At 41.5% G+C, this 14,671-nt stretch overlaps 1 protein-coding gene across 1 annotated transcript; it reads left to right on the top strand.

Annotated features, from left to right (window-relative positions):
- The first annotated feature begins 220 nt into the window (after positions 1–220).
- Positions 221–958, top strand: LOC129335353 (tetraspanin-7-like). The gene has a single exon (XM_054987788.1). It carries the CDS (start codon positions 221–223, stop codon positions 956–958), a length of 738 nt encoding a protein of 245 aa, XP_054843763.1.
- The last annotated feature ends 13,713 nt before the right edge of the window (positions 959–14,671 follow it).

Here is a 14,671-nt window from a genome sequence, read left to right on the forward strand (position 1 = left end):
AAAAGCGTCTCTAAGAAACATCCAACAAGCTTCGGGCATCCTCAGCGAAGGCGCCCATCACGACCCAGCTCACAAGGTGGAGATTAGCCACAACTACAACAGAACATCATCTAAAGGTGACCTCAAGAAGCACCCATCAGCAGCACGCAAGTGTGACTACCTTTCCCAGAACCTGTCTTCGGCACCTAAGAAATTTCCCGGGCATCACCCAAAAGGTAGTATGGCTCTGCTCAAGCTCTCTCTAATGGCTTTCAGTTTTGTCTTCTGGGCAGCGGGGCTGACTATGCTTACCATTGGCATTTGGGCCAAGATTTCACTGGGCACCTACCTGGTGTTGTCTACCAATGAGTATCCTAATACTCCCATCATCTTGTTGGCTACTGGCACTGCAGTCATTGTGTGGGGCTTTCTGGGTTGTGTCAGTGCAGCAACTGAACACCGTTGCCTGCTGCGCACCTATGGGGGCTTTCAGCTGGCTGTGTTGGTGGCTGGCCTAGCAGCAGGACTCTCAAGCTTATTTTACCGCAAGGATATTGCTGAAGGTTTCCAGAATGGGCTGCGAGAAGCCATACGTTCCTACACGGAGGATGAGGAAAAGGCAGAGGCCCTGGATTCTCTCCAACGTACCTTGGACTGCTGTGGAGTAGAGAGTTACCGTGATTGGTTTTCCTCTCCCTGGGCTATGGAGCAACAAGCACCCAATGGTTCAGTGCCCATGAGCTGTTGTCGGACCCGTAAAGGTTGCCTGCACAGTCCTCTTGCCTCAGATGCCCGGGGCATTTACCGCAATGGATGCTTCAGCAAGGTCTACCACTTTGTCAGTGACAACATGTTCTACATTGCCACTGCTGCGCTTGGGCTGGCACTCATGCAAGCAGTGGGCATTGTGCTGGCCTGTCTGCTGGCCGCTCGCATTTCGCCACGTGCTGAGCCACTTGGAGGGGTCACTCCGCGCTGAATACGGTACTGATTTTACCTGGACAAAGCACTGAATTCTTTTCTTCTCTTGCTACTCTTCCTAAGCTACAGCTCCCCTCCCCATTTTCCAGACCGCTCCATCGTTACCAACCACACACAGGACTGACCCTTCTGTAGCACTACCATTATTTTCTCTATTGGTCCCATTGCAAACCCTGTTAAATGCTACCAAATTCTTCAATGCTTCCTTCGTCTTCTCCCCCACTCTTGGTGCCCTGTGCCAGAGAATTTATTCAATGCTATCCATTTTTCCTCACTTGATTGGTAAGATCTACACATACCAAGTTTTATAACATTTTTTAACTCTACCTTAATACAATCTAACTTAATTCTCTCTTTTAACTTCTTGTGAGAACCAGACCAGCATTGATTATATAATTTTAACTAGAGGAGTTAGCCGTGTTAGTTTGTAGTAGCAAAATCAAAAAGAGTCCAGTAGCATCTTTAAGACTAACCAATTTTATTATAGCATAAGCTTTTGAGAATCAAGTTCTCTTCATCAGATGCCTGATCAAAACTGTTTTGATCAGGCATCTGATGAAGAGAACTTGATTCCCGAAAGCTTATGCTATAATAAAATTGGTTAGTCTTAAAGGTGCTACTGGACTCTTTTTGATAATTTTAACTAGATTTTCTTTTTTTTGGTTACTTTTACTGGCAATAAGAAAAAAATAATATATCCCTACAGAAAAGCACGACACTTCTTGATTTAGGTGCTTCTTAAAGCTGCTTTCTATTATCAACAGTGATGGGGAGAAGGTCAAAAAAACCCTACTTTCTTCTGATGAGGTTTTGGTTGTAATATTTTCATTGTATGTCAACATGGAATGTACGATGTGTACGTATGGGTGTTTTTGTGAGAGGGAAGACATGTAGCAGACAGCATGGAAAAGGCAGTAATTTGTATCAGAGATCAGGCTTTCCCTTAAGGTGTGAAATTAGGGGAATGGCCTTTAGTTTCCTTTTGGAGGAGCAGAAAAAATAAAGAATCCCTCATGGAAAATGAATGAGCTTAATCGAGAATGAGGCCGTCATGTTAAACTTTCATGTACTGAGCCGCAGAAGTCCAGGAGAGGTGAACTGAATTTCCTTGTGAGGTTAAAAAGAAAGAGGCTTTGATTTCAATGAAATATTTTATCTTGGGGGAGGGGGATTGGCAATTCCGACTTTCGGGTTATGGAAGAGCTTCTCAAAGAGCCCTTTTGTATGTTCTTAAAATGATAGAAAAGTTCATTCATGAGGTAGTAAAAAACCAGAAGACTGAAATGGAAGTTATTTGAATATTTTTACCACATAAAAATCAGGATAGTAAACTGATATCACAATAATTATTCATAACTCTACTGGAGGCTTTATTCAGGTTACAGTTGTATGTGATATCAAAAATGCGGGATAACTTTCGTATGGAAAAAATAAGAGTTTAAAATACACTGTAACATAGAATTCTTTAAATGGGCTGGCTTGAAAATGGGAAGCAAGATCCTTCTCTTTTGGCAATGGATTTTAGTGTGAAACGACAACAAATGTCAAAATGTGAAAGATTTAGAACTATTTCTACTTCCCCTCTGATCTTTGCTTTATATCTGAACTCCCTCTGCATTACCTTCTCCACACAATGAACTATTATACAAAAGCTTCAGGCTAGAATAAAGATGGCACTATTGTATTAGCTATCAGGGTACATTGTCTTAGTGTGTGAAAACAAAGAACTGCAGCATATTAATTTTGCTACTTGATGAGTTTCAGGGCCAGAGATGAGGTTTGAAGAGGGAGAAGAAAATATTTAATTTTCAAAGCATTTGAATGCTGAGCCCCCCTCCCAGTTAGACCCTTCATGCCTTAGAAAGAGCCAGGGTCGTGTATAGCAAGCCAGCACTCTTGGTTAAACAACAGCAGGGGGGGAAAGTAAAAGGTTAATTCCTGCTTAAAGAGTGGCTGTAGGGAAAGGAATGCCACAAATTATTTGGTGTTAGAAAGAACAGAACAGGAATTTTAGCGATATCAAGTACGGTAATTAAAATGGCCAAATATCTTTGTATGTGACTAAAGAATATTGCATTGATGTTGTAGGAATTAAAGGTAAAGGATGTGTTAGGACCAAGCATGAAGGGAAATTTAAACAGCTTCATCCAACCACATTTCAGTTTCCTGGGATAGTTTAAAAGCATCAGAATTCTGACTGCCAGACACCCAACTTGGAATTACTGCTGTCAATAATTAGTGTGTGAATAAGTTGACGCAAAGCTAGGAGAGACTGACTCCACCAGTCCCATTTTTGTTTTACAATAAAGCCTCTCATAGGGCCTCTCATGCTCTTTTACAGAAGATGTAACTGCTAATTTGTTGTGTCTTTTCAGAGGCGCTTACTCCATTTATCTTGTCTGATCCCTATAAAAAAAAGACACATGGCTGCATTCAGGCACTATAAACTGTCAGCCCCATACCCTACCCCCCTCCCACCCTCATGCAGAGCTGAAATTGAAGATTTCATCTTTTGAAAGAAACTTCAGTTTGATATGCAGTCTGAATTAGTATATGCTAAACTGTGGTTTGTTTCTTGCATAGAAACTGGGATTCTAAAATAGAGTTGTCAGCTCTGGGTTGGGAAATATTGCACCATCACTTACAGCCTAAAATGTGTTTCTTATTGAGTTCTTAGCTTTTTTTTAAAAAAAAGATTTTATTTAAAAAGAAAAAGATGTGAAAATAGAAAGTGCATAATAAAAGATTATACAATTACTAGACTGGAAATTGAGTTGAGATGCATATAACCTTATATAAACAGTACATATAAAATTCTTTTGAAAATTGTACAAGCACTACATTTAAACTTACATTGAACTAATAAAGGAATACATACAAAATTTACCATACCTAAACATAGAAGCATAATAGTTCTCCTTCCCTCTCCTTGGTTAGTTTTACTTATACAAACTACAGTATCAGCTTTTTACTTTTAATTCTTGTCTTTATACTAAGTTGCCTTAATTAAAGTTAATTTTTACCTAAGTAGTCAAAGAAATCCTTCCATTTCCCCCAAAATTCGGCTATCGGTCTATTATATAGATAGATAGTCAGTTTAGCCATTGATTTATGAATCTTTCCACTTTAACAGATGGGCAATCTAAACTCCCCTCTGTCTGGAGATCAGGGGGCAGGCCCACCAGCCATGTGACCATTTTCAAGCTGTTCCAGAACTCCGTCCCACTGCGTTGCTGCTGAAAAAAAGCCCTGGTTTAGCCATTGATTCATGAATCATATCTCTCCACTTTAACAGATGGGCAATCTAAACTCCTCTCTGTCTGGAGATCAGGGGGCAGGGCCACCAGCCATGTGACCATTTTCAAGAGGTCCTGGAATTCCGTTCCACTGCGTTCCTGCTGAAAAAAAGCCCTGGTTTAGCCATTGATTCATGAATCTTATCTCTCCACTTTAACAGAACACTTTTCCATTTTGCTGCAAATAGTACTCTTGCTGTTGTCACCATGTAACAGAAAAGATCTCCCTGTTCTTTTCTAATATTAGTTGGTAGGATATTTAAAAGCATATTTTTCTGATATAACTCAAATCCAAGTTTGAGAATCTTCTGCATCTCTTCATGTATCTTTATCCAATATTTTCATGTTTTTTTACAGGTCCACCATGTATGATAAAATGTTGCATCCATGCTTTGACATTTCCAGCAGTGTCCACTGTAACCCTTACTAATTCTCGCAATGTCTTTGGGAGTAGTGTACCATCTAAAGAACATTTTATACCAATTCTCTCTCAATAACTGACAGTCTGTAAATCTGATGTCCTTAGTCCATAAATGTTCCCATATGTTCATTGGGATAGTTTCTCCGAAGTTTTCCGTCCATTTTATCATACAAGTTTTTACTTACTCCGTTTCTGTATGATATTGCAATAAGATTTTATTAATCTTCCTCAAGAGATGCTTCAGATCTCCAGATATTAATAGTTCACATTGTGTTTTTTCTCTCAACCTACCACCTTTGTTAAGAGTTTGTTCCTTTAGTCTCTTGATACTGTTTGATGATATATCAGCCATAGAATATTTTTACCTTGAGCTTGGATTTCTTGCCAGGTTTTTACATTTCCTTTTTTATCCATCATTGATTCTTAGGTGAGCTAATCAATTCTGTTTCTTGTGGCTGCGTCATAGTGAGCATTAATTGGCAACATCAATGGGGACTCAATCCATTTCTGCATTGAAACCATATTTTAAGCAATCCATCCCTTATAATATGGGTCCTATCCTATACTGTTTGTGAATGGATTTCCATGATTTCTTGATCCATAAATAATTCTGGATGCCTTCTTTAGCATCCACTGTCTCCAATTTGATATGTCGGCTACTTGGATTTGTAATCCAATTTGTTATCCAAATTAATGCCGCTGCTTGATGATACAGTTTGATATTTGGTGCTGCCAGTCCTCTACGGTTTTTATCGTCCTGTAGTACTTTGAATCTTATCCTTGGTTTCTTTCCTTTCCATATGAAGTCATTTATTACTTTCTGCCACTTGTTGAGAGTCTTTTGTTCTATATGAATTGGAATAATTTGAAATAAAAAATTCAATTTGGGTAAGATATTCATTTTGACAGCTGAGATTCTTCTTAGCCATGAAATATTTAATTTTTCCCATCTTTGCAAATCTTCAATAACTCTTGTCCAAACTTTTTGGCAATTATCTTTATAAAGATTCTCATTTCACGATGATACATTTATCCCTAAACATTTTATTGGCTTTATAGGAACGGCACAATTCTTAGCATTTTTAGTTAAGAGGAATTACCGTAGGAACCAGCACATGACAAATTTGAGAAAGCATTTAATGTAATTCGCTTTGAATCAACAACTATCCTTGCTTCAAGTCCCTGTTTCTCTCAGAAGTGGGTCATAAACATTATTTCAAAATTTGATCTGCTTGTTTGGGAGGACAATGACCTATAGCAATAATAAATCCCCCTTATTCTTTCCATTTTGTAACTAATATTTTGCATTCGATTTAATGACATTCAGTTTATATACTGCCCTTTAGGACAACTTAACACCCCCTCAGAGGGGTTTACAAAGTATGTTATTATTATCCCCACAACAGTCACCCTGTGAAATGGGTGGAGCTGAGAGAGCTCTGACAGAGCTGTGACTGACCCAAGGTCATCCAGTTGGCTTGAAGTGGAGGAGTGGGGAATCAAGCCCTGTTCTCCAGATTAGAGTCCCACCGCTCTTAACCACTACACCAAACTGGCTCCCTATTAGTCCACTCAATATTGTTAGGCATTGTGTTAGAAACACCAAGGACAACGTATTGTCGAAGGCTTTCACGGCCGGAGAACGATGGTTGTTGTGGGTTTTCCGGGCTGTGTTGCCGTGGTCTTGGCAATACCGAGGTCAGGAACTACAATGCCAAGACCACGGCAATACAGCCCGGAAAACCCACAACCACCACCAAGGACAACCTTGGAATTAAACATAAATCTGGTTATTTTTCTATGAAGAAGGATCCAGGACAATACTATCTACTCATATGTTTTCTGTAATCAGTGTGTTCTCTTTTGTAATGTCTTCATATCTCACTGTTCTTCAAAGATGGCACTTTGCGGTTCCTTGTGATGTGCAACACTCACCATAATAGCTGCATCATGGAGCCTCCCTGGAAGCTGGCCAGTGAAGTTGACTGTATTGGCTGCCATTCCAAAGACTTCCTGTCTTTCACATAGTTCATTTATTTACTTACTTATTTTCAGTCTGCCTTTCTTGCTGAGACTCAAGGCAGATTACAAAAAACCAACATAATAACAGTAAAAAGACACACAATAAACAATGCCATAACACTGGATTATAAAATTAGAAAACAGGGCACTAAAAAGAGAAGCTAAGCAGGATTGACCCTGGTAGTGCTTGGATGAGAGACCATGAAGGAAGCTAGGGCTGCTATGCAGAGGACGGCAACGGTAAACCAATTCTGCTCATCTCTTGCTTTAAAAATCCCAGGATGGGGTCACCATAAGTTGGTTGCGACTTGATGGAACACTTTATCTTAAAATCAGTATAAGGCATGGCATATCATAAGCAAAACCAAACAGTTAGAAAACAAATACAGCAAGAACCCCTCACCACCTGCCCAGTTTCTTCATACCCTCCATGCATCTGACGAAAAGAACGGTGGTTCTCGAAAGCTTTTGCTTCAGTAAAGTTGGTTAGTCTCAGGGCTTTTTTTCAGCTGGAACGCAGTGGAACGGAGTTCCAGAACCTCTTGAAAATGGTCACATAGCTGGTGGCCCCGCCCCCTGATCTCCAGACAGAGGGGAGTTGAGATTGCCCTCTGCGCCACGGCAATCTAAACTCCCCTCTGTCTGGAGATCAGGGGGCGGGGCCACCAGCCATGTGACCATTTTCTCCGAGGGCAACCCTCTGAGTTCCACCACTTCTTTTCCCAGAAAAAAAGCCCTGGTTAGTCTTAAAGGAGCTACTGGAGTCTTTACTATTTAGCAAGAACAAGATCATGCTTTTAATGAACAGTGCCATAAACACCAACCCTAGTCTCTTTATAAAAGCACCCTCCTGTAGTTATCAAAATAGTTACCTCTCAAAAGAGAAATATGTGTGGTGGTCAGAAGAGTGAATATTATGTGCAAGTCTTTCCCTGTCCCTGGGAGAATCCCCCCACCCCCCAAAAAAGACTCGTCAGCACACTATCTTCAGGATTGCCTAGCACTGCTAGCTACACCAAGGAAAGAAAATCATCAGGGGAAATATTCTAGTAGAAACTTTAATGTGGCTGTAAGACCATGACGTTTTCTGCATTTTTATTTCTTAAGGGGACTTATTTACTTGGCTTAACAAGGTTTTATTACATATATATAGTAGAAAGATGCCTCAAGAAGTTGCTATTTTGGGATTCCTGCCTCGTTAATATAGCTTTCCACATGGTGCAATATTCAGAGCAAGAAACTGGGCCTTTATTGAGTAATTAATTAGCTCGGTTAATAATGGTAAGATGCGTGTATCTTAGCAACAATCTGTAAACACTGTGCAAACAAGATGTGCAAATCCGTTTTAGCTGCATGGTAAGGATTTACTGTTATTCGAGTGAAGAGCTACTGAATGCGTGGGATGTTATTGTCTTACAATTTTAAGAATAATTTAAATGACTCCTTGAAATAATATTTTTGTCTAACTTGTTGCATAGACTGTACAGATCAATATAAAATTTTATTTTGAATGTCCAAAGTTATCTTCTACCATTTCAGGAAGGGAAAAGTCTGATTTTTAGAGTGCAATCCAGCCAAAGTTAACTAGCTTTAAATTTCATTGATTACAATAGGGAAGAACTAAGAGCATATTTTACATTCTCAATGAAGCTAAAGGTTTACCTTTACCTGTATTTATAGTGGTGCAATTAGATCATTTTACAGCACCATCTTATACAGAGTGACTCCTGTCTAAACTCGTTGAAATCAATGACCGTAGGCTGAAGAAACTCTGTATGTGACTGCATGACTAGACTTTGCACATAATGATTGGAGCTGGGGGTGAGGGGGTTAGAAGGTAATGCTTCCTTCAAATGTGAAGCCTGCTTTTGAGGTCCCTCCGTCAAACCTCTGACCCTTCAACTTCTGGCCCAAAGTCCAGCTCTGATGACACCACTTCATGCATCTAAAGAAGTGGATTCTGTGTCAAAAAGGCTTACTGAATGTGTAAGTCTTTCGGATGCCATATGACTTTGTTTTTACTGCAAAAAAGTAACAGCAGCCCTCTGGAATTAGTAATTTTGCCTGGATTGCAGCATCTGTTCATGTGTAATACTGTGTTCAAGTATACTTGTCAAATTAGGAGATGCTACATGCCACAGTTTTAGCTGTGGATAATGGGTTGAATCCCGCAACTTTTTAAACTCAGTATCACTCATTTCCCCTCCTTACTACAGCCCCTGTCCCACATGGATATTTTCTGTGAAAATCCCACGAGCCTCAGCACGGCCATTTTGAAGGTAAAAGGAGACTCCATCTTCCCTTTTTCACCAGCCGAAAACCTGGTTGGATCCAATATACAGGGCTTTTTTTCAGGGGGAACGGAGTTCCGGAACCTCTTGAAAATGGTCACATGGCCGGTGGCCCCACCCCCTGATCTCCAGACAGAGGGGAGTTTAGATTGCCCTCCGCACCGCTGGAAGCGGGCCACCAGCCATGTGACCATTTTCTCTGAGGACAACCCACTGAGTTCCACCACCTCTTTTCCCAGAAAAAAAGCCCTGCCAATACATATAGTCATCCTGAGAAAGCTGGGCATGTTGCAATCCTACGGCTAATGTTTTGTCGCTTGGGTCTATAATGTTGATATTACCTTGTTCATAATATAAAGGTCCAAGATAATTCGTTATCATCACTAAACCTCAAATGTATTTTTGTATATAGAAAAATGTAGACATTATAAGAAGCAATAGTACATAGAGCTTGGGTTTATGAATGAGTACTTTTGAAAGAACAGTTATGGTGTGAAGTTTCGGATTGGGTTGTCACCAATATGCGGATGACACCCAGTTGTATCTGTTGATGGGCGGCCGGCCTGACTGCCCCTGATGTCCTAGTAAAAGCTTTGGAGGCTGTAGCTGGATGGGTAAAGCAGAGCTGGCTGAAGTTGAATCCGATAAAGACAGAGGTCCTGCGCTTGGGCTGCGGTTTGCCAAATTTGGGAATCTGGCTCCCGAGCTTTGATGGGGTGCCATTAGCACCTGTCTCATTGGTCTGGAGTCTTGGAGTGATACTGGATTCCTCCTTATTGATGGAGGGCCAGGTCATGGCAACTGCCCAGTCTGCATTCTTGCATCTTTGACAGGCCTGGCAACTTGTACCCTATCTGTCAACCCGCAACCTAACTACAGTAATCCATGCAATGGTCACCTCCAGAACTGACTACTGTAACTCGCTCTATGCAGGGCTTCCCTTGGGTCCAACCTGGAAATTACAGCGGGTCCAGAATGCTGCTGCACATGTCCTGATGGGCACACCATACAGGGCACATATTACTCCCATCCTGCAGCAGCTCCACTGGCTCCCCATCGAATTCCGGATTAGGTTCAAGGTTTTGGTTTTAACCTTTAAAGCCCTAAACGGACTGGGACCAGCATACTTTCGGGGCCGTCTCTCCCCGTATGTACCCCAGAGAGCATTAAGATCAGCAAATAAGTACCTACTGGTGGTCCCTGGCCCCAGGGAGGCCCGGCTGGCCTTGACCAGGGCCAAGGCATTTTCAGTCCTGGCCCCACCCTGGTGGAACTTTGTCGGAGGACACCTGGGCCTGCCAAGATCTTATATCCTTTCGGCGGGCCTGTAAGACAGAGATGTTCCACCAGGCATATGGTTGAGGCCAGTCTTTGACCATTTAGGAACCTCCCTACTGGTGTCCCACCAGGGGGGTCAACACTATCATCTGCCTCCCTATAAGTGCAGTCACCAGATTATTATAAACTGTGGCCCCACCCTATCCCTTTCTGTTCCGCTGTTTTATAAGATGATTGGAAAATTGGAAGGGGGCTGCCATCCGAAATGCTTCTATTTATGACGCTTTTGGTTTTCAGCTGTATTTATATATTTTAATGCCTATTGGACATTTTACTGTAACCCGCCCTGAGCCTGTTCGTGGGGAGGGTGGGCTTTAAATTGAATCAATCAATAATAAACAATAATAATAATCTCTGTATATTTGTAGATGTTGTTTTGCAATAGAGTGAGTCAGCGAAATGTAATTTAACAGAACAGTGGCCACAATCGACCAAAATTATTGCATATATGGAAAGAGTCCTACTCACATGGAAAATGCATGCATGAATTCATATTACTTTGTACAACATTCTATTTACGAATGTCTGAAGAGACACAAAATTATTTTCTTCTACAAGAAATACTGCACTGGTGGTGAGACTTGTATATTATTCCATAGCTTTGTGCAGAAATGTATGGTGACCATGAGTTTTCCCTATGGAATATACACAGAGCACTTGATCATGTACGATACTTACTGCAATGTGTTCAATACATCTACACATTTCTGGATCATTGTACACATAGCGTATCATTAGACTTGTCAGTCTAAGCCAATAAAGCTTTGAAACCTTAAATATGTTATCATCTTGTCCATTTAATTCCCTTAGTAAGCATCTCCACACGCAGAGGAAAGAGATTTCATAAAGATGAAAGCCCAACAACATCTGAGCAAATCCGTGTGTGAGAATTCCTGTTACCATTGGCTATAAAGCAGAGCCAAATATTGTTACTCACTTCCCGCTTTCACAGTTGCATTTGTTCAATTCTCTCTCTGTTCCAAAACCCAAGCTTCTATTCCTTCATGCACACAAAGTCCCATTCCCTCAGCTGGGAAAGGATGCTTCTAATCTCTGAAGGGTACTTGAACACAACTGTTAGAGCCAAAACACACGTTAAGAAAAACCTAGGTTCAGCACGTGTTCTCTTACCTCAAGGTTTGCTGGGATCTGTAGGCGTCCTGGAAGCTTAAAGTTTAGCATTTACAGAGCAGCAAAAAGGGAAAGGGAAATACAGGCGCCTGTATTTTAAGCTTTAAGCTTCCAGGACGCCTTTAAGCTTCCAGGACGCTTACAGATCCTTTAAGCTTCCAGGACTTTAAGCTTCCAGGACCCCTACAGATCTTTAAGCTTCCAGGACGCCTACTTTAAGCTTCCAGGACTCCTACAGATCCCGGCAAACCTTGAGGTAAGAGAACACGTGCTGAACCTAGGTTTTTCTTAACGTGTGTTTTGGCTCTCAGTAAGCCATTCCCTAACAGTAATTCACATGACCACATACAACGCTGCCTCATACTGAGTATCACCTTCAGTCTATCAAGGTCAATGTTGTCTCAGAGCCAAGCTACAAGTGACGCCTTACACAGGTTGGACACTTGTCAGCTTCCCTCAAGTTTTGATGGGAAATGTAGGCGTCCTGGTTTTACAGCTTGGCTCTCCATTACAGCTGCAAGACCAGGATGCCTACATTTCCCATCAAAACTTGAGGGAAGCTGACAAGTGTCCAACCTGTGTCAGGCGTCACTTGTAGCTTGGCTCTAAGACTGGTGGCAGTTTTCTAGGGTCTTGGACTGAGGTCTTTCATGTCACCTACTGCCTGGTCTTTTTTAACTGGAAATACCAGGGACTGAACTGGTGAAAATCTCCCCTTTCTTTGATGAAAATTGACCATGGAGTTCTCTGTTCCTGTAACGCCTAAAACTGTGTTTTGTGTAGTTCCATTTTCTCCCAATGTAACTTCCTAAATGAATGCTTTGTTCTCTTTACCTGGATATGCCTTCTTGCGTAGTTCTTTACGAACAAAACCTCACTGTGCCAACACAACCTGTTGGCAGGGGGAGGTTATATTCATAAAGAACCAGGCTGGGAGGCATATCCAAGTAGAGAGAACAAAGCATTTATTTAGGAAGTTACATTCAGGATGGAGAGAGAAGAGCTTTGAGAGCTTCTAGCTAGAGCTAGATGGCTAGCAGAATGAGGAGATCTAGAGCGGGGTGGGGGAAGGATGGAGGCTCAGGGGCAGCATGTTAAAAGAGGAGAGGGCCCTGACTTGAGGCCAAGCTACAAGTGACGAATGACACTTGAACGGCAAGTGAACAGACTCACATGTATTCCTCCATGTTCACTTGCGCTCCACTTGCGCTCCACTTGATCACTATGTGTCAGTTCTTGTCAGTTCTTGGCTGTTAAGCAGTGTTGGCCTTGGTTAGTAATTGGATGGGAGGCTACCAATGAAGTCCAGGGTCAGTATTTTGCAGCAGGCAATGACAAACCACCTCTGTTCGTCTCTTGCCTTGAAAACCCCTTGAGGGAGTATGTTGGCTATGACTTAAAGACACTTCCCACCACCACCGAAAGGGAGAGGAACTAATTAACTCACTTTTTTTCCCTCATGAAAATCACTGCTCCCCCGCCCCCCACTGCTTCTGTCCCTATTGGGGAAAACTTTACTGGTATGGTACCCCTCATTTTTTTCAGGGATGAAGTCATTCAGGAACAGCAATTAAAAGGCGTAAGGGGGAAAGAGTTCTCTCTGTGCCAGGCCACCCCTTCAAATCATAGCTGCTGTGGCTGCATTTTGTTAAACTGGGGAAGAGGAATCACAGAACTGCATGTAATGTGTAGTTCACTTTAAGTAGACAAAAGGATGGAGTGCCACAAGCATATCTCTCATCTCTAAATATCATTCTCCGTGGGGAGAATTACATTTGCCACTAGCCTCCAATAACTGTGGGCTCACATATACTTTCGCCACATATGAGACACTCTTGCATCTTCTCTGCAGGAGAAGATTTCATTATAATTTTTTTATTATAAATTTTTGCTAATCTTCTTATTGAAAGATGCTGATGTCGCTCAGTTTTGATAACATTTTCTCTATTAATAAACTTGCAGAGAAGTCCAATCCTTTTGTAAATAGAAACATCCACTTTGAACTAGGATTTCCCCCACTCCACAACCACACACATTCTCAGCAGTTAGCTTTAAGGATCACTTTGGCATTTCTGCTTCCTGAGTATGTGGTTTCGCACTTGGGTTCAGCATATATGGCGCTTGAAAACTGCTCCTCAGAATTACTGGAAGACACCCCGTCCAATTGCATTGCTGCAGCTTTCCTCCCTGTGTTTCTCCAACACTTTCTGTGGCATCGTGCCCATGTAAACATTTGTACGTGGTGGCAGTGTGCAGATTTCTCAGCATAAATTTCCTCTCGCTTTTTCTGTTTTGAAAACCGCTAACATTTGATGCAGGTAGTTTGTGATCTGATATTTCTGTTGACCAGTCAGAACTAGAAACAGTACTTGATGAGCATATTTGAGAGACAGATTTTTTTTTTAAAAAACTAGCACAATCTACCCACCTGTTTTTGAGAGGCAAGAACGAAGTAAGACGTGACTTGTAATTAATTTGTCTCCACTAAATAGTAAGGCAGAATAACAAGAACATTTTATGAATAATTAGGATATAATTTTGCGTTATCATTTTGAAAGCCAGCCTGAAGGTGCAGGAAGCTGCATTTAGCTTTTAAAAGAAGACAAAACCAGGGCACAAGCCATATTTTCCTAACCAAAAGTTTCTTATGTGTGAGGACTTGCTATGATTACTCAATGAAGTAAAAAGACTCTTTGTACATGCTCAGAGGCCTACTGCATTCATTATTGCCACTAATGTCTAGGTTAACTAGCCTTGACATTCCAAAGGTTATTAGGGCTCTGCCAAGAAGTGCAGGCAGGTTACTGTGGCAGTCACAGGGGGTTGGATATTTCAGGAGGTATATGACAAAACTGAGCTTTTTTGTAACTGCTGTTGTCTATAGAGAGGAGCAAAGGGTTCAGGCATGTAACAGAAGCAGCAGCTAAAGGTCTCTTAGCCCTTAGCTCTTACCCTGTGACTTATTGCCTGGGAGCTTGAGGGCCAAGCTAGAAGTGACGAATGACACTTGAATGGCAAGTGAACAGACTCACATGTATTACTCCCTGTTCACTTTTGCTCCACTTGATCACATGTGAGTCTGTTCACTTGCCATTCAAGTGATCACATTGTGACAGAAAAACAGCGTATAAAGGTTTAAATAAACACCAAGATTCTGAGAGCATATGAGTCGCGGAGAAGAGCTGCCTGTCATCTAGAGAGGTGGTTAGGCT

The sequence above is a fragment of the Eublepharis macularius genome, chromosome 9 (genome assembly GCF_028583425.1).
Source record: "Eublepharis macularius isolate TG4126 chromosome 9, MPM_Emac_v1.0, whole genome shotgun sequence".
In the NCBI taxonomy this organism is placed as follows: domain Eukaryota; kingdom Metazoa; phylum Chordata; class Lepidosauria; order Squamata; family Eublepharidae; genus Eublepharis; species Eublepharis macularius.